The sequence below is a fragment of the Ictidomys tridecemlineatus genome, chromosome 1 (genome assembly GCF_052094955.1).
Source record: "Ictidomys tridecemlineatus isolate mIctTri1 chromosome 1, mIctTri1.hap1, whole genome shotgun sequence".
NCBI lineage: Eukaryota > Metazoa > Chordata > Mammalia > Rodentia > Sciuridae > Ictidomys > Ictidomys tridecemlineatus.
In genome coordinates this window covers 77,523,780-77,543,309 of record NC_135477.1, presented here as the reverse complement: position 1 = coordinate 77,543,309, position 19,530 = coordinate 77,523,780, and the positions used below count along the sequence as shown (strand labels likewise).

General features: G+C 48.5%; 1 protein-coding gene across 3 annotated transcripts in view; it reads left to right on the top strand.

Moving 5' to 3' along the window:
* Ret (ret proto-oncogene) overlaps positions 1 to 19,530 on the top strand; it is a 53,285-nt gene extending 33,755 nt beyond the window's left edge. For 2 of the 3 annotated variants that reach the window (XM_005334398.5, XM_078043062.1), the window contains 14 exons: positions 97 to 355; positions 1,293 to 1,418; positions 2,042 to 2,152; positions 2,855 to 2,974; positions 3,726 to 3,982; positions 5,889 to 6,036; positions 7,716 to 7,823; positions 8,883 to 9,097; positions 9,187 to 9,309; positions 11,594 to 11,664; positions 12,801 to 12,938; positions 13,915 to 14,014; positions 15,790 to 15,937; positions 17,295 to 19,530. In XM_005334398.5, the coding sequence (XP_005334455.1) occupies positions 97 to 355; positions 1,293 to 1,418; positions 2,042 to 2,152; positions 2,855 to 2,974; positions 3,726 to 3,982; positions 5,889 to 6,036; positions 7,716 to 7,823; positions 8,883 to 9,097; positions 9,187 to 9,309; positions 11,594 to 11,664; positions 12,801 to 12,938; positions 13,915 to 14,014; positions 15,790 to 15,937; positions 17,295 to 17,452 (2,082 nt within the window). In that variant the 3' untranslated portion in view covers positions 17,453 to 19,530. The remainder of the gene's footprint in view (positions 1 to 96; positions 356 to 1,292; positions 1,419 to 2,041; positions 2,153 to 2,854; positions 2,975 to 3,725; positions 3,983 to 5,888; positions 6,037 to 7,715; positions 7,824 to 8,882; positions 9,098 to 9,186; positions 9,310 to 11,593; positions 11,665 to 12,800; positions 12,939 to 13,914; positions 14,015 to 15,789; positions 15,938 to 17,294) is intronic. The other variant, XM_078043069.1, reaches the window with a different exon arrangement.

The following is a 19,530-nucleotide window of genomic DNA, read 5'->3' as shown; positions in this document are numbered from 1 at the left end:
AACCATTTGGGGGCTCAAGCTGCCCAGAAGCCTCTCTTGCTATTTTCAGGCCAATCCAGCTGCTTGGCTAAGGTGTTCCCTGTGCCCCTCACCTAGATTGGGAAAGTCTGTGTGGAAAACTGCCAGGAATTCAGCGGCATCCACGTCCAGTACAAGCTACAGCCATCCAGCACCAACTGTAGTATCCTGGGGGTGGTCACCTCCGCTGAGGACACCTCGGGGACACTGTTCGTGAACGACACGGAGACCCTGCAGCGGCCCGAGTGTGCCGAGCTCCAGTACACCGTGGTGGCCAGTGACCGGCAGGCCCGCAAGCAGGCCCAGGCCCCGCTGCTCCTCACGGTGGAGGGGACATGTGAGTGCCACACGCCATGGAGGGGTGGCAGAGCCTACTTCCCTCACCTGCTGATGGCTCCCCTGAGCCATCAATGAGAATAGCAGTGCATACTGCACAACTTAACTGGAAGGACGATGGGGGGGTAGTATGAACCAGCTGGACCCAGAGCAACCGTGTGGTGAACGGTCCCCACTCCTCACCACAGTCAACACATTCTGTATGTGCTCTTTAGGGCTGTCAGGTAAAAGACAGGATCCTGCTTAAACTCAAGTTCCAGGTAAATAACTAGCAACTTATTTGTATGGGTTAAGTGTTTCTAATCTGAGATGCTCCAGAATCTAAAACTTTCTGATCCCCAACATGATGTCGCAAGTGGAAAATTCCACCTTTAACCCTGTGGCAAGTTGCAGTCAAAGGCAGGTATACCAAAAATATTATCTCAACCTACCTTCCTGCTATGTGTTTAAAGTGCACAGAAGTATAAGTGAATTTCTTACCCCCAATATACTCATGATGATATGAAAATATCATAATGATAAGGATCTGGGGGGAAAAAAAGCATTTCTGATCTCACAGATAAGGGACACAGCCTTTTGGATATGTTCTGTGCAACAGCCCTTGTGAGGTTTCTTGATAGTCAAACCTTCAAGTATATCCCACAGAAGAGATATTCATCCTTTATCTGAAACTCAGGTGTAACTGAGCATCCTGTGTGGTGTCTGCTCTGCCTGGTTGTCCTCACATCCCCCTGTCCTTACTCCCCGCTCCCCTCAAGCAGCTTCCCACATCTGTGACCCTCATGTCCCATCCCCCATCCTATTCCCAGTGCTCTCAGGTCACCCCAAATCTCCTGGTCTTGTGCTGTTCTCTCCGTGGGTACAGGCTGGATTCTGGGCACAGGCTGGATGCTGGGCCCAGGCTGGCCCACTGTGACCAGCTTGTCTGCTCCCCACAGATGTGACTGAGAAGGAAGGCTGCCCCCTATCCTGTGCGGTCAACAAGAGGCGGTCTGAGTGTGAGGAGTGCGGTGGCCTGGGCTCTCCAACAGGCAGGTGTGAGTGGAGGCAAGGTGATGGCAAAGGTAGGTCCCACGAACCTTCAGGAGACTGGTGCTGGTGGCTACCAGGAGTGAGGGTTGCTGGAATATGCAGGGTCCTGCAGGCCCTGCTGGCTTCTACAGTGATCCAACAACCTTGTCCCTTGTATGGCTTCACCATGCCAGGATAGAGGGGAGGGAACAAGGTCATGAGGGCCTTTGCCATCCTAGAACCCTGGGTTGGATTCACTCCAGGCTTGGGAAGGTCTGGGCCAACGTTTGGTTGTGCAAAGAACAGAATGGCTCTTCCAGGAGGTCTCAGGCTGGAGGATATGACACCAAGCAGGAGGGACCATTGTCTGCCTCACTGAGTGTGCCTGTGACTACAAAGGTCCTGCTCATAGTGTCACCTAAGGGGTTCTGGCCTCATCTGGCCTCCCTGATCTCCATCCCAGGACTGCCCAACCCTTCCAGCCCTGGGAATCCTTGCCTCTCTCACTCCTCGGGGATACTTCCACTGGTGTTAAGGTTTATGTCGCATTTCTCTGCATCAGCTTCCGTTTGCCTCTTCCTAGAGGGGTAGGGTCAGCTTAGGAGGCTGTGGGGAAGTCTGATAGGAGTGGGACTCTTCCACATGGGGTGACATCCTACCATGTTTCATGTCATAGGGATCACCAGGAACTTCTCCACCTGCTCCCCCAACACCAAGACTTGCCCTGATGGTCACTGTGATGCCGTGGAGAATCGGAATATCAACATCTGCCCCCAAGACTGCCTCAGTAAGCTGCCCACTCATCTCCAGTGGTGATATTTAATCAGCGTGCATGGGGATAGCTAGCAGTAGAGAGACTGGAATCTCCCCTGCACACAAAGTGGCTATCTCCATTGGTTTGCTACATCAAGCTGCATTGTGGATGTAACTCAATGGTAGAGTGCCTGCTTAGCAGGTATGAAGCCCTGGGTTCAATCCCCAGCATAGAAAAAAAGATAAAAGTGTGCTCTGTTAGTTTCATTAAGCATGATTCATCAAGCCAAGCCTCCTTCTAACATTTCGTTTAAACAAAACTTGGGATCCTGGTGACTCCCAGTGTCACACTGGCTGACTCACAGGGCTACAGCCCTCACGTCCTGCTGGCTGTTCAGGGCCAACTTTTCCTTTTGGATACCTAAGTACCCATTTTCTGCATCTGAAAAGTAACCATGTGTAGTGTTTTCTGGGACTCAGCAAGGACCCTGGGCTATCTGGGTTCCTCTCCTATCCCCCATGGCCAGAGAATCATCTTGGGAGCATTGTGTCTAAGACCCCTGCCCAGGTGAGCAGGGCTTCTGAAGTTACGACCGTGGCTGGGTCTGACAACACCATTGCTTGCTGACATCCAGTGGGGGTGGGTGCTTGCTGCCTTAGGACACTACTTTCATAATCTGGGGACCCAGAGGTGGCAGGCTACCCTAGAGGCTGAATGGACTGTGTGTATCCTCAGGGGGCAGCATTGTTGGGGGACATGAGCCAGGGGAGCGCCGGGGCATTAAAGCCGGCTACGGCATCTGCAACTGCTTCCCTGAGAAGAAGAAGTGCTTCTGTGAGCCAGAGGACAGCCTGGGTGAGTAAGGGATCGGGGGCCCCTGCTCAGAGCCCTCCCCCTCCCTGAGCCCTAAGGAGGGTTTCCAGTGGCACTTGTGAGTTTCCAAAAATGAGGAGATTCCAGGGAGGCTAGTGAACCGCACAAGTCTCCTCCACCCGCTGGGTCTCAGGTTCCTCATTGAAACAACCCTGGAGAAGGCTTAGGGACCCCTGCAAAGTTCTTCTGGTCCTAAATTTTCTAACAAAGGATGGGGCAAAAAAGCTGTTCTTCCTCCAAATAATTTGTTATCTGCCTATATTGTCTCTATGGAGGGCTCTTGCTGGGCCCTGACTTGGTGCTTGGGACCAACCCTCCTAGCCAAGCCATCTAGTCACACCTTCAGAAGCTGCAGATGTGGTAGGAGGTGGAGGCTGCAGTGACTATGCTGGGGGAAACTCTGATGCCTGAGCCCAGGGACACTTTCCTGGTATCTGAGTTATTACAGGGCCCTAGGTCCCAAGCCTTAGATCCTTTTTTCCTCTCCTTCTGCTTTTTTTTGTGAACAAAAGTACCAAAGATATTTGAAGCAGAGGAAAACTTGTTGCTCACATGTCTTTGCTGTGACCTCAGTGGGTTTCTCAACCTCTCTGACTATTTTACCCTCCTCTCTGGGAGGGAACTAGCAGGTTACCCTCCTACTAGGGTAGGGGGCACATACACAGCAGCACCTGAATTCAGTGGGTTCCATTGGCCAGCTCACAGGAAACGTATCATTGTGCCCCTGCTGCAGGCCCATTGTGTGATGAGTTGTGTCGCACGGTGATCGCAGCAGCTGTCCTCTTCTCCTTCATCGTCTCAGTCCTGCTCTCCACCTTCTGCATCCACCGCTACCACAAGCATGCCCACAAACCATCCATTGCCTCTGCTGAGATGACCTTCTGTCGGCCTGCCCAGGCCTTCCCGGTCAGCTACTCCTCCTCTGGTGCCCGCCGGCCCTCACTGGACTCCGTAGAGAACCAGGTCTCTGTGGATGCCTTCAAGATCCCGGTGAGGGTCCCCACGAGATCTGGGAGCAATGGGAAAGTGTCAAGGAGAGAGACACATGGGGTTTCCTTACTACTCATCTGTCTCTCACAGCTTGGGGCTCAGCAAACAGCCCATAGGTGACCCCATGCATCCTTGCCCACACACCTCGCATCCAGGCCAGATGTGTTGGAGGGCCAGGGCTTACCCAGGGTGCAGCCAGAGGAGAGCATGTCTGCTGATGTGGAGGAAGAAGGCTCTGAGGGTGGGGTGGACCATGGCAGACAGAGCCCACAGGCATCAGAGCCCACTTCTGGTGGAATCCCACCCCCCCATCCTGACCAAACCTCCCCTGGTCCTGCCATGCAGTCTCTGCCCTTTTCTTCCAGGTGGGCCTGCCCTTTCGGCATCCTGCTGGCAGGTATTCTAGGAGCTGGAAGCCAAGCTGGGTTAGGGGAATAGCCCCGGAAAGTGTTCTGAGGGCCTGGAATATGCGAACAGAGTGAACCAAGAAGCTTGGGCAGCGAGCATTATGAAGTATACAACTTTGCAGGATACAAAGTACCCAGTACCCAGTACCCAGTGGCCCTTGGGCCCAAGCAGGTCCCATTTCATGCTAGAAGATAGTTGGGATTACTAGGAGTGCCTTTGCCTGGGGCCTCAGCCCTAGGGCATGTTTGGCAACACCCAGTCCTTGATCAGGGTCAGGACCACAGATGAGGTTCCTGCTCTCTCCCTCTGGACCTTCCTAATCTGTAATTCCCATCCCCAACAGCATCTTGGTCCTTCAGCAGGGCTCTGGGATGAGCCATCAGAATCCTCCACAAACTCAGTGTGGGGTTAGGCTGCACAGAAAGGCTGTGCTGGCTGGGTACGGGATTTGTCTGGGGTTCTTGGGGCATGTAAGATAAGACCAAGATAGCCCAGGAGCTCTGTGCTGTTGAGAGGAGGCCACCTGCACATGCCTATGAAGATATCAGAGAGGGTGACTCCAGAACTAGAGTAGTTGATTCTACTGAACCATCTTTGTGGATGAGGGAACCTAACAGAGCCATCATGAGCTTCAAAGAGACTTGTACAAGGAGTGACGCATGCCTGGTGCCAGCACAGTGGAAAAGGGTTCCTGACAGGCTTTATCCCCATCACAATTCAAGTACCTGGGCACAGCTGGATCTGGGAAGGTGTCCAGAGAAATCATAATTGGGACTTGGTTGGGAGGGCATAGAGGATGGCATTCCAGACACAGATTAAGTGGGGGATGTGGTGAACCCATGTATGCACGATGGGCCCATGAGAGGAGCATCTGCTTCCATGCTTCAGGTTAGAGGTTTCCCAAGGAGCTCCATGGCACCTTTTTGTTGTTGTTGTTGTTGGGACAACCACACAGGAAAGTTGCCCTGGATGTTTCCATTTTAGTTGAGGGTTCTGGGCTAGCAGGTGGCCTCAGCCATGGATGCCCATTTGGTCCTCTGGGAACCCCAGGGGGATCAGGAAGAACAGAGCCTGAGCCGCAGTCGGCATAAGTATTCATGGGTGTCAGGCAGTCTCAGGACTAACTTGAGAAACAGGGACTTGAGTCCTGAGTGGTTCAGGCATGTTCAGTAGACTGGCATCGAGTCCAGACCCCCACTTGAGGAAACCCACCATGGAAGGGCACTCAGGACCTGGCCATGGGCTTCTTTTTTAATGGAGCACATGTCATTAATCCTAGTTTAGATGATGACCAGTTCTTCACATGCTTGCCCTTTTCCATGGATGGTGGCGGGGGTGGGGGGGGTGGGGGGGTGGTGGCAGGGGGTGGCGGTGGGGGGGGGGCAGGGGGTGGCGGCGGGGGGGGGGGGGGCTCCTTGATGGCCTTGCCTTCATCCTTTCCTGTTCCTTCACACATTTCTCTCCTTTTCTTCTGTCCCCACCCTCAACCTCAATGTAGGAGGATCCAAAGTGGGAATTCCCTCGGAAGAACTTGGTTCTTGGAAAAACCCTGGGAGAAGGCGAATTTGGAAAAGTAGTCAAGGCAACCGCATTCCGTCTGAAGGGCAGAGCAGGGTACACCACTGTGGCTGTGAAGATGCTGAAAGGTACTCATCTAGGCACCTGCATAGGCACATACTGGAGTTACCAGGGTGTGGGGGGCCCTTCCCATTGCTGTTAAGGAGCAGCCACAATCTGGGCATCTCCCACAGACATATGCTAGCTGGGTACATGGCCAGTGGTCCTAGGGAGGCAGAGTAAGGATTTCCTCTTAGAAGGTGCTAAGGATGCTATTTCTGCACTGTTGTCCATGAAGAGTCTGGGGTTTAAAAAACTAACTCATTTTATCCTATCCTCCCAGATATAGAGCACCTATAAAAATTTAAATATAGTATATGATATATAATTATATAAAAATAATATAATTATGTTATAATGGTTATAGTATCAAGTAATATCCTATGTGTAAGCTCTAGATTATGATTTACAACCTATTTTAATGCACCTATATGTCAGTTTCATTGAAATATTTGCAGAATTGAAAACTTAGGACTCAATGGGTTAAAAAGCTCCTTGTTTTTCAGCTGACAGTTGTCCCCACCCAAATCCAGCACATTCATTTCTCTCAGCGAAGTGTCTGCTAGAGTCATGGTAAAGAGATCCCTTATAAGGATTGGCCCAAAATCCCAGCAACCCCTATAGACTTAGGACCAGTCATTCCTTGAGTTTGGTTCTTGATGGGCATGCCCACCTTCCTGCACAACACAGGCAGGACTCTGAGCAGAGGCTGTGGCTGCACTGGGTGGACTACATAGCATAAGGAGTTTCTAAATAGTTCCCTAGACCCTCACACTAGGTTCGAACCCAGATCCTGTGAAAGAGCACAATTAGATCCTTGTAGTCTTAGTGCAGCCCAGCACAGTCCTAGCCCACCCAAATCTAGTCCAAGGAGAGGAGTTCTAAAGTCCTATCTTTCAGCTCTTCCTCCTCTCCAGACAAGTGTGGGACAGAGAAAGTGGTGTGACATATTTTAGCCACAGCTTCTGACTCTACCAGTTCCTCCACTCCTAGGCACCTGATGGTAGCCTGAGCATAGCTCTGGTCACCCCTGGAAGGTTTGTGCTTAGCAGGCCTTTCTGTGAAATCTGGTCATCTGCACAGTGTGCCGAGTACCGTTAGGCTGTCACAGGGGAGTGTGGCCAGCATTCAGAAGGCCCAGTCCAGATGTCCTGATATGCAGCGAAAAGCTAACCTGCCTTACTCAGGTGTGTCCACATGGGTTTTCTGTGGCAACTAGCCCAGTGTGAGCTCCAAAAACACATGTGTGTTCAGGCACATTGGAAATCCCAGTATTCCTGTAGGGCTCCAGGCCCATGTCTCAGACAGGAGAGGAAGCCTAGCCTCACCTTTCTGGTGTTTAGGGACATTGAGGAGTCCTCTCACCTTCCAGAAGGATTAAGGAAGGGGATTTTCTGCAGGCCACTGTCTTCTAAGGACTATTAACTATATCTATAATCATATACTATTAACTATATGATTTTCTGTCAGGCCACTTACACAGCCCAGTCCTGACAAACTTTCTGCAAAAAGGTCTAACTTACACGGGAGCTTTCTCCCTGGGTTCTTATTGCCTGGAGCACCTGAAATCCCTATTGGCTGTGGGGAGCCTGGAGCATCTGGGTGCTACTCTGTGCGGAAGATGATAATTTGTTCCCCACTCAGCATGGCCACACGAGGAGCTTCCAGGAGGACCCATGTGCAACATGCTGTTTGTGCTACATTTCAGAGAATGCCTCCCCCAGTGAGCTGCGGGACCTGCTGTCTGAATTCAACCTCCTGAAGCAGGTCAACCACCCACATGTCATCAAGCTCTATGGGGCCTGCAGCCAGGATGGTAAGGCTCAATAGGCAACTGCTGGGCAGAGGACAGGAGCTCCAGGTGGTTCCATTCTCCCTCTTCTCCCCTTTTCTGTCCTCTCCTTCCCTGTCCCATTTGCCCTTTGGAATCTTGGGCTTCTGGCTCCATCTCTAGCCTGGAGCTTGGGTCTGGCTGTGTCCACTGACTTAGCAGGCACTTTCTGTCCAAAGGGCTCCCACCTGTAGCACTTCCTGGGCCTGCTGGGGCTGCTCAGAGATCTCCCATATGACATCTCAGTTGTCAGCACCTGTTCCAGGCTGAGCACCCAGGGCGGGGAGCTCTAGAATGGACAGTTCATCCTGGAAACTACAGGATACGAGGTGGGCCATGACCTCCTGGTAAACTCTCATAGTAGCCCTGCATAGCAGGAACGTTAGCACTGTCTCAGAGAAGGACACAGTATACCACCCCATCTTCTGGTTTTCCAAGCCAGCTGTGCTGCCCTGGAGTTCTAGCCGAGGTCATGTGAAGAGGACAGGGAACAACAGGTAAAAGGCAGCAGGCACCCAGCTCAGTATCATCACAGCTCAGGGCTGGGCCTAGGACAGGACTGCAGCCCTGGGAGCCTCTGAGGGCAGGTGGGAATAGGGTGATGACCTGGGAGCAGAGCCAGGTACAGCCAAGGCAGAGCTATCAGACTTACACAAGGCGGCCTCAACCAGTGCTCCCTAGCTAGTGTTGTGCAGGACCAAAGATTCAGAAAGGCACAGAGTCTTAGTATCAGGGAGGGGTTCCTCCTAGGGCAGGGATGAGCACAGTGGACATCTGTCTCAGGAAGCTTGAAGAAGCTCTCACAGTATTTTGAGGGGGGGGTGCTGGTGCCTACACTGGCATCCTGAAGCCAAGGGAAAGTGAGTCAAGAGTGAATAGGGTCTTCCAGGTCCTCACAGAGCCTCAACTGCTCTCTGCCTAGAACAGTACTCTGCCTGAGCCCACTTGCTGATGGTGGCCTACAGCCTTTCCCTATGCTGCACTCCCAGAAGCCCAGAGCTGGCATGGCTCTACATGCCCACAGGTGCCTCTCTCTGCCCCCAGGGCCACTCCTTCTCATTGTGGAATATGCCAAGTATGGCTCCCTGCGGGGTTTCCTCCGAGACAGCCGCAAAGTGGGGCCCGGCTACATGGGCAGTGGAGGCAGCCGCAATTCCAGCTCCTTGGACCACCCGGATGAGCGGGCACTGACCATGGGTGACCTCATCTCCTTCGCCTGGCAGATCTCAAGGGGCATGCAGTATCTGGCTGAGATGAAGGTGTGTGCCATCGACACTGTTGCTCTAGCCCAACAGGATCTCTACATATCCTGGCCTGGGGGTTCCTGATGTTTTTTTTTTCCTCACAGCTTGTCCATCGGGACTTGGCAGCCAGAAATATCCTGGTTGCTGAGGGCCGGAAGATGAAGATTTCAGATTTTGGGCTGTCTCGAGATGTTTATGAAGAGGATTCTTACGTGAAGAGAAGCAAGGTAATTGTTTGTCCCATCTAGCAACCCTGGATTAGGGGTAGGGTGAGCTGCGGAGGGAGACATGTGGTACTGCTGGGTGTCACAGAATGGGGCGTGCCCATAGAACATCTAGAAAAGATGAAACAGACTTTTAGATGACTGAACTTTTTCTAGACTTCAATCCCAAATCTTCCCTCAGAGACCCCATTCAGGCTCTTACTGTGTCTGATCCTTCTCTTCCTGAGGTCCCTTCATGACTTTTGTAGCCATTAATCGTCACTTTCTAAGGTTAACTAATTAATTCTGTAAAAATAACAATCCCCCTCTCCACAGTTATCCCTCTTGATTCTACAGAATAAAAGGCTACCATCTACCTTCTGTATAACTTTATCTCTTTGCTTCAAGAAAGGTGAAATGAAATAAACAGAAGCTTGGCAACTATTCTTTGCAGAAAGGAATGGGATGCTTCACAAGGAGGGTCTCCCATAGAAGCCTGGGACCTGGGCTGGGCGAGCTCGGAAGTGCAGGGAGTTCCTGAAAGATGGAGTCCAGTTTAGGGTTCTTGGGAACTTCCTCCAAGCCTACAAAAAAAAATGTGGGACATCTGATTTCCCAGCATTGTCCTGTGCCTATGGCAGTTACCTTGACCCTCTTAGTTTTGTTTCTTACTCCCAAATCTTTCCAGTGATGGCCCAGGTGAGGCAAGCTCAAGGGTCCCATTGACTAGGCATTTGGAGAGAACCCCACTCAAAGAAGAAGAAAAAAAGCACACAAAATGCGACTTTTTATGATTCAGTTTTACTCTACAGGGTCAGAAGCAGTTTGTGTTGCCACTTATTGAGAGGACCATGTTTGTCTTCTGAAGTTTCTGTTGTGATAGCATATCCCAGAACTTCTAAAGGGAAGTGGAAGGTGCTGCTCCCTGTACCAGAGATAGTGTGACAGCCTTCCTGTTGACACATGGATACTTCTGGAGGCCTTGTGTCCTCGATGGAGTGGATTGGACAAGGCATCACCCACAAGAGTCATTGCAGCCATCTGAGAGCACAGGCTGCCAGGACTCTGCAGACAGCATTGTTGAGAACACGGTCATGCTTCATTAAGTAAATAAGTCCTAAAGAATATGTTCAAGGGCTGGGAATGTGGCTCAGGTGGTAGCGCGCTCGTCTGGCATGCGTGCGGCCCGGGTTCGATCCTCAGCACCACATACCAACAAGGATGTTGTGTCCGCCAAGAACTAAAAAATAAATATTAAAAAATTCTCTCTCTCTCTCTCTCTCTCTCTCTCTCTCTCTCTCTCTCTCTCTCTCTCTCTCTCTCTCTCCTTTCTCACTCTCTCTTTAAAAAAAAAAAAAAGAATATGTTCAAGAAAAAGAAATTATAGCAAATGTTGGGTTAAAATCCAAGGCATGCATTTTTTAAATTAATTTGTTCTCAAGACTTACAGATGGTACCTACCTATAGTTCCAGCTACTCAGAAGGATCACTTAAGCCCACAGGTTCAAGACCAGCCTGGGCAATATAGCAAGAGCCCATCTCAAAAAAAAAAAAAAAAAAAGAAAAGAAAAAAAAAAGAAAGAAAAAGACTTACCCATTGAAAAACTATTCCTCAAGTTGCATTGTAAAAAATTGGTTTCCTGTCATGGGAGATGAGAGAGACACTTATTCAGATATGCCAAAAGGGCACTAGGAAGAGGGAAAATTCAGCCTCAAGAGACATGAACAGATTTCTTCCCTTAAGTCTTCTTCAGAAGAGCCTTTAGAGTTGGATGCTACCAGAAGTCCCCAAGATAGAGCTGGGATGTAGCTCAGTGGTAAAGCACTTGCCTAATATCTGCAAGGCCCTGGGTTCCATTCCCAGCAGGGAGAAAGAAAAGGGGGGGGGAGGAAGAAGTCCCTAAGACAGGGTTAGTTTTTCAAGCACATGTGCCTTGAGAATATCTGGACATATCTTGCTGGAGAATTCTTGGCCCTCTGTTTGCCCCATCCAGGACTTCCCAAAGCCCTCACATTGTTGCTTCTTTGGGTTTTTTTCTTAGCAGAGATGTGGTGCATGACAAATCACCCTGTGTGGCTGTGGGCAGCTGCCTAATTTCTGCCCCCACCTCGAAAAGCTCAGGAAATTCAGGCTGGACCTCCATCTCCTTTGAGGCTGTGCTGTGCATTGTTAATCCTATACTTAGGCCTTGGTACTCAGGATGCCCTCCAGAGCTGTGACTCAAGGGATACGACTAACCTCTTCTTCCACCCTTGGTTTCTAAAGCTTCAGAGTAACATGATTGTCTTTCTTCCACCTCCTCTTTAGGGCCGGATTCCTGTCAAATGGATGGCAATTGAGTCCCTTTTTGATCATATCTACACCACTCAAAGTGATGTGTAAGTGTGGATATTGCCATTCTGGCGTGGGGGTTACAGAGACCACAATGCCCATCTGTGCAACTTGGCCAGGGAACAAGGCTGGCTGCAATACCAGCCATCTACATTGACCCCCTGAGCTGAGGGATTTTAACATATTCATTCAACAATTGGTCAGGCCCAGGGAGCAGTGATGAAAACCAGTGGAATGGGAGCAGTTGGTCAAAAACCTTTCTCCCTGCATTCACCTTTTCCACACCTCCCTCCTCATCTCTGGCCAAACGTGGCCAAACAGTTTCCCTCCTGTGGATCTGTGGCCAGGTGAATTCAGGCAGAGTACCCTGAGCTGTTCCCCCACCCATAAGAGGGACTTGGGGGGAGCTTCCACTTGGAGATCTCTTTACATGAGTTTTTGGGCCAGTATATCTCAAACTGCTCAAAGGTAGGAGCTAAAATTTGTTCTTTCAGGTTGGATGAAACATGATTGATTCTAAAAACATAACATGCTTGCTTCTAAAGTGTTCTGCAATCCATAAATATGCAGATCTTGAATAACATGGCTGCGAAAATGCCATTCTTAAGCAGTTTTAAACAATAGATATCTGATGATGTAAGTTGAATTGAAAAATTCAAAGACAAATACAATGGGAAGATTAAAGTTACTTGGACCAAACTACCCTAGTCACTCCTGCCGGCATCACAGGCTTGGCCATCCAGCATCCTTGGTGGTGTAGGTGTATAGACTTTTTATAAGTGGGCTCCTGTGATGTATGCTATTTTGTGATATTTCTATTCCCACTTCATAGTAAGTTTTCACTAACAGTTTAATATTTTCCTATAACATTTTTCTCCTCTGAGACTTTATGAAAATTTCCTGACACACAGAAATGGTGAAAGGAGTGTTGCCCTTGTAGCTCTTCCATGGCAATGGCTTATGTGAGGGCGTCAGCATCCCTGGGGTTGGGGGCCAAGCAGGCAGTCCTTTCCCAGCTCCATGCTGCATCCATCTGTGCAGCTAGACCCAGGCCGGAATCTGTGCACATTGGGTCATTCTGGCACTGGGGTTGATGGGGTCAGCAGCTGCTGGGGGAATGTGTGTCTGGGTTCCAACCAGGATGCCCAGATGAAGACACTCACTGGTCACTTGCTCACCACAGGTGGTCCTTCGGGGTCCTACTGTGGGAGATCGTGACCCTGGGGGGAAACCCCTACCCTGGGATTCCTCCTGAGCGGCTCTTCAACCTTCTGAAGACAGGCCACCGGATGGAGAGGCCAGACAACTGCAGTGAAGAGATGTGAGCAGGGTTTACAGCTGTCCTCTGACGCGAGCACACTGGGCTTTGGATGGGAGGAGACACCATCACCCATTTCCTCTCCACTCCCGAACAGCCCTGGGCCATCAACCCTAGGAAATCTGGGTAGTGGGAGTGACAGGACGAGGTTAGAGAGGCAGCCTTGGTTATGGGGCAGATACGGGAACCCCTGGCCCCACTGGGAGCTAATGGGCTTTTGGGAACTTTTAAGAATGAATAGGAGCAGGGACCACAATAGTGTGAGCTTAAAGCATCCTGCAGGTGGCTTGAGGAAGAGCATGTGTTGGAGAGTCCCAGGTGGAGGCAGAGTCAGGCAGGGGCTGCCCTAGGGCACTAGAATCATGATTCTTTGTACCAGTTCCAAGAACCCTGGTGGAAAACAGATGAGAGAGGGCCATCTAGTGGCAAAGATGAGTTGGTCCACTCCTGTCACAGTCTGCCCAACTTGGGGCAAGGTGAACCATGCCAGGGCAAGGAGGTACTCCCTCCCTGAATGCCCTGGCTTTCAGTCAGCCTCCCAAGTACACACCCGTATCATAGTTTCAGAGCCCTGTGGCTATGTGCAGGTTTCTGGGAAAGCAGGAAAGGTGAAAGACAAAGATGTGATTGATTGCCAAAAGTTTTGTTCCTTTCCACACCTAAATACCTTAGTTGGTTTATTCTTCATAAGAGTTTTAAGGATTAGCACTTCCTACTCAGCTACCATAGTAGATGCAACATCTGGTTCACTATCTGTCAGTGTCTTTGTAATGAAAGATATGCTAGACCACAGTGCCTGGTGCCCTCAGCCCCTGAGTTCTCAGTGAGGCTCAAAGATATTAACAATGCATAAACATGGGTGAGGTCTGGGAACAGAACCCCCCCAGAGGTATCATGCTGGATGTGGTGGCCCTGCTGGGTGGTCCTGGTGAGACCTGGCCTTGCTGGGTCATCACTACCTCTCTACTATTCCCTTCAGGTACCGTCTGATGCTGCAGTGCTGGAAGCAAGAACCGGACAAGAGGCCAGTGTTTGCTGACATCAGCAAAGACTTGGAGAAGATGATGGTCAAGAGCAGAGTGAGTCTCGGAGCTGTTTCCCTCAGGCAGAGGTGGAGGGGATTCCAGCCTCACCCCCAGAGCACGGGATTTAGGCTCTCTGAGTTCCCAGGGTGAGACCACACTAAGGCTGGCCGGAGGGAGAGAGTCATGCTGTGTATCAAAGGTAGATAGCAGATTGAGCCTGCTTCTCAAGCCAGGCCCCTTGAGCATCTTTTCATCTTGAAAAATACATGATTCTTAGCTTGTCACTTAGGAAGAGCTCCCCAGAGACAGGCATACAAGGAGAATATTCCAAACCAAAGGAGATCCTTTGCTGTAATGAAATAAGAGAAAGTAGAATTGAAGCAGGCATCCCATATGCCTACACCCTGAGGTGTCTGGCTCTGGGGGTGGGCAGTAACTAGGGAATGGTGGGGACTGTGACACCCAGGACCACTCCAGCCAGCCTTTCTAAAGGACCCCTTGCTGTCACCATGTGTGGTCTACAGAAATAGGCTCTCAATCTTCTGAATTTTAAAAGGTTTATGTTAAAGGTGGGTGTAGTGGTGCACATCTGTACTCCTAGCTCCTTGGGAGCCTGAGTCAAGAGTATCACAAGTTTGAGGTCAAACTGGACAACTTAGCAAAATCTTGTCTTAAGATAAAAAGGGCTCAGGACATATAAGACCCTGGCTTCAATCTCAGCACTGCACCAAAAGAGAAAAAAAAGGAAAAGGTTTATATTACATCTGCCAGTTTTTATTGTTAACAACTCATTTAAACTTCCCAAAGCCCAGTGTGGGCCAAAGGAAACTTGCCTGGGGGTCCAGCATCAGCCTGCACGTCTTCAGTTTACAATTCTGTGAGTAAATGAGAAAGTCACCAAAATTTTGGGTCGATATTTATTGAGTGACTATTACGTACTATAATCTATCTTATCTGCAAGTAAACAAGACTAGGCCCAGCCTACTCTTACACTGCTTACATAGAAGTTTCATCTTCACACTGGTAGATTTACTGAAAGTCATTTTCAAATTTAATTGGGTGCACAACCTAGGCCTGCCCTAACAAAACTTAACATTGTTATTACTTGGGCAAATCTCTGATTTCTGTGAGTGCAGGATTGTCCTAAACAGAGGTAGCTGCTGATACCAAAAGATCTGGCCTTCCTAAAACAGTGCTAAGAAACATATAGGGAAATGCTGGAACCCTCTGCACTTGTTTAAGTAGGACAGTATAAGTAACCACATTGTGCTTGGGAGCTGAAGCCTGTAGTCACATCCCATGTAAAACCAATATCAGTGACATATGTCAGATTTCTAAGCCTTGGTATGATATTCTAGATGGCAGAGGCCCTTGGAGGGAAGCTGAAAAGCATCCATCAGATTGAAGCTGCTTCTTGGTATGTGTTGCTTCAGCCTGAGTAATGTGGCCACAGTGAGCTCTCCCAGGGCCTCTCCCAGTTTATAACTAAACTGGTTCCCCAACCCTCTACTCAGAGGTAGGCTGGATGTGGCAGACCAGACTGTATGGCACCTGCTGCCCTGTAGGCCCTGTAGGTACAGTGCTGAGAGAACACATTTGTCTCTAGGAAATGACTTTCCATGGGGAGAGAGGCAGAATAGATAACACCCAGGTCCAGGTAAGAAGGAGCCTAGGGCTCAGTGCCCGCCTCCTGGGTGAGGGGCTTAGGTCTTAAAGAAAGGTCGAGCACAGAGGAGGTGCAGACAATGCCTCTGCCCTGGCATCCAGAGTACTGAGGTGTTTCCAGAAGTGGCCCAGGATGGGGGTGACAGGCCGTTTTTCTCTTCCAGGACTACTTGGACCTTGCTGCATCCACCCCATCTGATTCATTGCTGTATGATGATGGCCTCTCAGAAGAGGAGACACCCCTGGTGGACTGTAATAATGCTCCCCTCTCTCGCACCCTCCCTTCCACATGGATTGAAAACAAACTCTATGGTAGAATTTCACATGCATTTACTAGATTCTAGCAACGTTGTTCCCTTCTGCACTATCTTTACTCTCTGTAATGCTTTTTAAGAGTGTTTCCGATCTGAATGAAACCAAAGTCCACTCTGAACCTTTTTCTTTGTAAATGTCTGACTTTGCATCCAGTTTATATTCAGGCATTTTTGCAACTGTGTCTTTCTAAAAGGATGTGAAAATAAGTGTCATTCCCATAACGCCCAGCGACTTAATATGATAGAGAAGAAACACTTCAGGGCAGAATTCTCAGGGGACATTGAGAAAATGATGAATAAGTGACTTCCAGGGTGGGAAGCAAGATACAGTACTTCTGATTTAGTTACCTGGATAAATTTACCTGATCTGGGGGAAGATTTAAATTAGAAGTGAGCAGATGGCATCCCCGGCCTGCACAGCCGAGGGACCCCCAGGTTCCTCCTGGGCTGGTGAGTGCCTCCATGAGGCTTCCCAAGTCCCCACTCCCAGCCATGTGTCCACCCTCAAGGGCAGTGAACAGCTGGAGCCAAGCAGGCCCTGGGCAGGCATACCAGACTGCTGTTTTCACATCCTTCGCATTCCCCCTTCCCCATCACAACCGTTGTCACTTACAAAGCCAGTGCTAAACACTGGAGCCACTGCTTTTGAAAGAATGTAGTCTGTGGTGCTGTGGCCTTGCGATGGACAGTAAATATGGTTCTTGCCAAAACTCCTTCTATTGTCTTGGATTAAATACTTGAAATTTTTTTCTGCTTCCTAACTTCATCATTGACCATTTTGAAATCTTGGAGTTTCAAGCATTTTTCAAGCTGAGATTGTTCCTCCTGCATGCTACCGAACTCATGGAGTCCTCACTGGCTTTGGGTCTGGCACTACATACATGCCATGTGTGCTGACGATACTGTGGGGTGGCCTGCGTGCACCCTCCATGGGGAAACTCTTCTCCTCCATTATAGGCTGGGATGACAGATGAATAGGCCCCTTTGCATTACAGAATGTTTTATGGAACATTCCCACTGCAGTAAGCCATTTAATGCAGCAATGTGCTGATGCTTATGCTGCTTCAGGAAAAAAGTTAAGCAGTTCAACAAATATGCATCAGATTTGAGAGTCTGAATCTCATAAAAGTCAAAATTGATAGGGTCTATTAAATTACATTTACCAAGAGAGCACGTGATATTTCCCCTAAGTAGAACAGTGTTTTGGAAACCTGGAACTCAAAACTGTTACTGTAATTGGCACAGAAAACACGAGTTTGGTTTGAACATCAAAGGGAGTTTTGCCAAGGCCTTACTGTCTGCACATGAAGTTTGGGTTCTTCAGTGCAGAACAAATTATCTGTTTTCATTTTTAGGCATGTCAGACCCGAACTGGCCTGGAGAGAGTCCTGTACCACTCACGAGAGCCGATGGCACTAACACTGGGTTTCCAAGATATGCAAATGATAGTGTATATGCTAACTGGATGGTTTCACCCTCAGCGGCAAAATTAATGGACACGTTTGATAGTTAACATTTCTTTGCGAAAGGTAACGGAATCAGGAGGGGAAGAAATATGCTGACAATGGAAAGCCCACCGGCCCCTTTTTGTGTACATCACACTGGCCAACCTAAGGTCAGTTTCTAGGTGGCAGACTCATTTTCAGTAGTATATTGTAACTGATTTCCAAAGTGGTTTTACTTCCAATAGTTGGGGATTTTCCCTCCTAACAGACATGCCCCACTGGAAGAATGTTCCGAGTCTTAGTGGTTAAATATTCCTTTCTCTTTGGCACCAGGCAGTGCCTCTGTTGGTCTGTGTCCATCATTAACCACCATGCACTCTGTGTTCATATGTGTGGGTCTGCCACTTGCTACCTTGTATAAGAAATTGTACCCGAACTGTTTGATTTTTCTGGTTGCCCAAACAATACAACAAGGTTTAAACATGAAGCACACACACCAAAAAAGGCAGTCTGAAAAAAACTGGCCAAAATGACCTTTGTTCAAAATGAGAGGCAGGTGGAGCCTGGGTGGTGGCATCAAAGCTCCACCAGGGATGTAGGGGAAAGGGGAACCTCAGGATAGGCCTCGGCTCAACATTTGAAATCCTGAGAATGGTTTTTAAAAATCATGTAGCCTTTTTTTAGGAAGATATTTAGTTTTATCATGATTAAAATGATTATCTTAGATTTAGCACAATGGAGAGATTTGATGCCGTCTTTGCTGTGTACATGACGGCTTGAGGAAAAGGGCTCACCAGACATATTTGTCCCCACTGGACTTACTACACTGTCCTCATATGTCTGTACTGGGCGACCACTATTCCTGGACCAGAACGGGATGAAGAAAGAGAGCATGGAGTGAGTGGAGTGTCCTCAGTCCCAAGATTGCTGACAGCAGAGGTCTTTTGCTGTGAATACCGCCATCCTGCAGTGCACCCCACTGTCAAAAATCAGCACCTCATCTTCTGCATTAGGAGTAGGTGGAGCTTGTGCACATTTTATTTGGTATCTTATCCACCCACTCCTAAAGGTACAGTGTGTTAAAAGTAGCATTGACAGGAAACCAAGGACTGCTACACCTCGCTACAATTCTGATGTGAAGACAATGTTTTGGCTCTTATAGAGTTCATGTGAAAAGGCACATGGATGGGCTCTTCCTGTGTTTGTCATTTAATGCTGCTATAACAAGACATTTTGGTTTCTTCAGTTCTGACCATGACTCATACATAAGCTTCTCGTCATTCTCCACCAGTAGATTGTGGTCACAGACACTCAGCACTCCTCCAGGTTTGTGGGGGTGGCTCTTGGGAAGTCCCAGCAGCTCTTTTGGCTGTCCCAGCACTGTCACTTCACAGGAAAGGGTCGCATTACCAAAACACTGCCTGGTCTTCAGACTTAAAGCACTGTGATAGGACTTTTAAATAGTCTCAGTAAAATACTGTATTTTGTAGGCATTTAACAAACACAGTAAAATTATGGCACTTTGTGGCCAAGAAGGCTTGGATGAGTATGTGATAGAGGCTTATGGTATTTGTGAGTACACATGTGTACTCACACATCTAGAGAGAGTTGGAAAATGCTTATTTGGACATGTAACATGGCTTTAATTTGGGCCATTTTTCAGATAGACTGTGAGAACTTCCTTTACAAATATCTGTAGTAGTGGCAAACTTTTGGTTTTCTGATGTGCTTAGTGATAGTTTTAGTAAACGCAGAAATAAGTATAAACTCTCAAATTATTAAAAATAAAAATGCCTACATAGTAAGTGTGAATTGTTACAGCAGGTTTGTTCTCATGGGATAAGAACTGTGGGTCCAAACAGATGATGGGGAATTAACACTTGACTAATAACCAGTTGTCTGTCTATTCCTGAATTATAAAAGTACCCCTACTTGTTAGTCCTATCAGATGAGATTTTCAAATACATAAATACAGAAGTTACTAAGTATTAAGTATTACCAAGTATTAAGTAGCAATCTGTCAGCTATTAAAATTTGTAAAATCCATTTATGAAAAGTTATTAAACCATACCATGTTAACTTGCTTTTGTAATCAAGGTGACTAAGGAAATAATTTCAGTTGTGTAAATAAAATTATGTATCATAA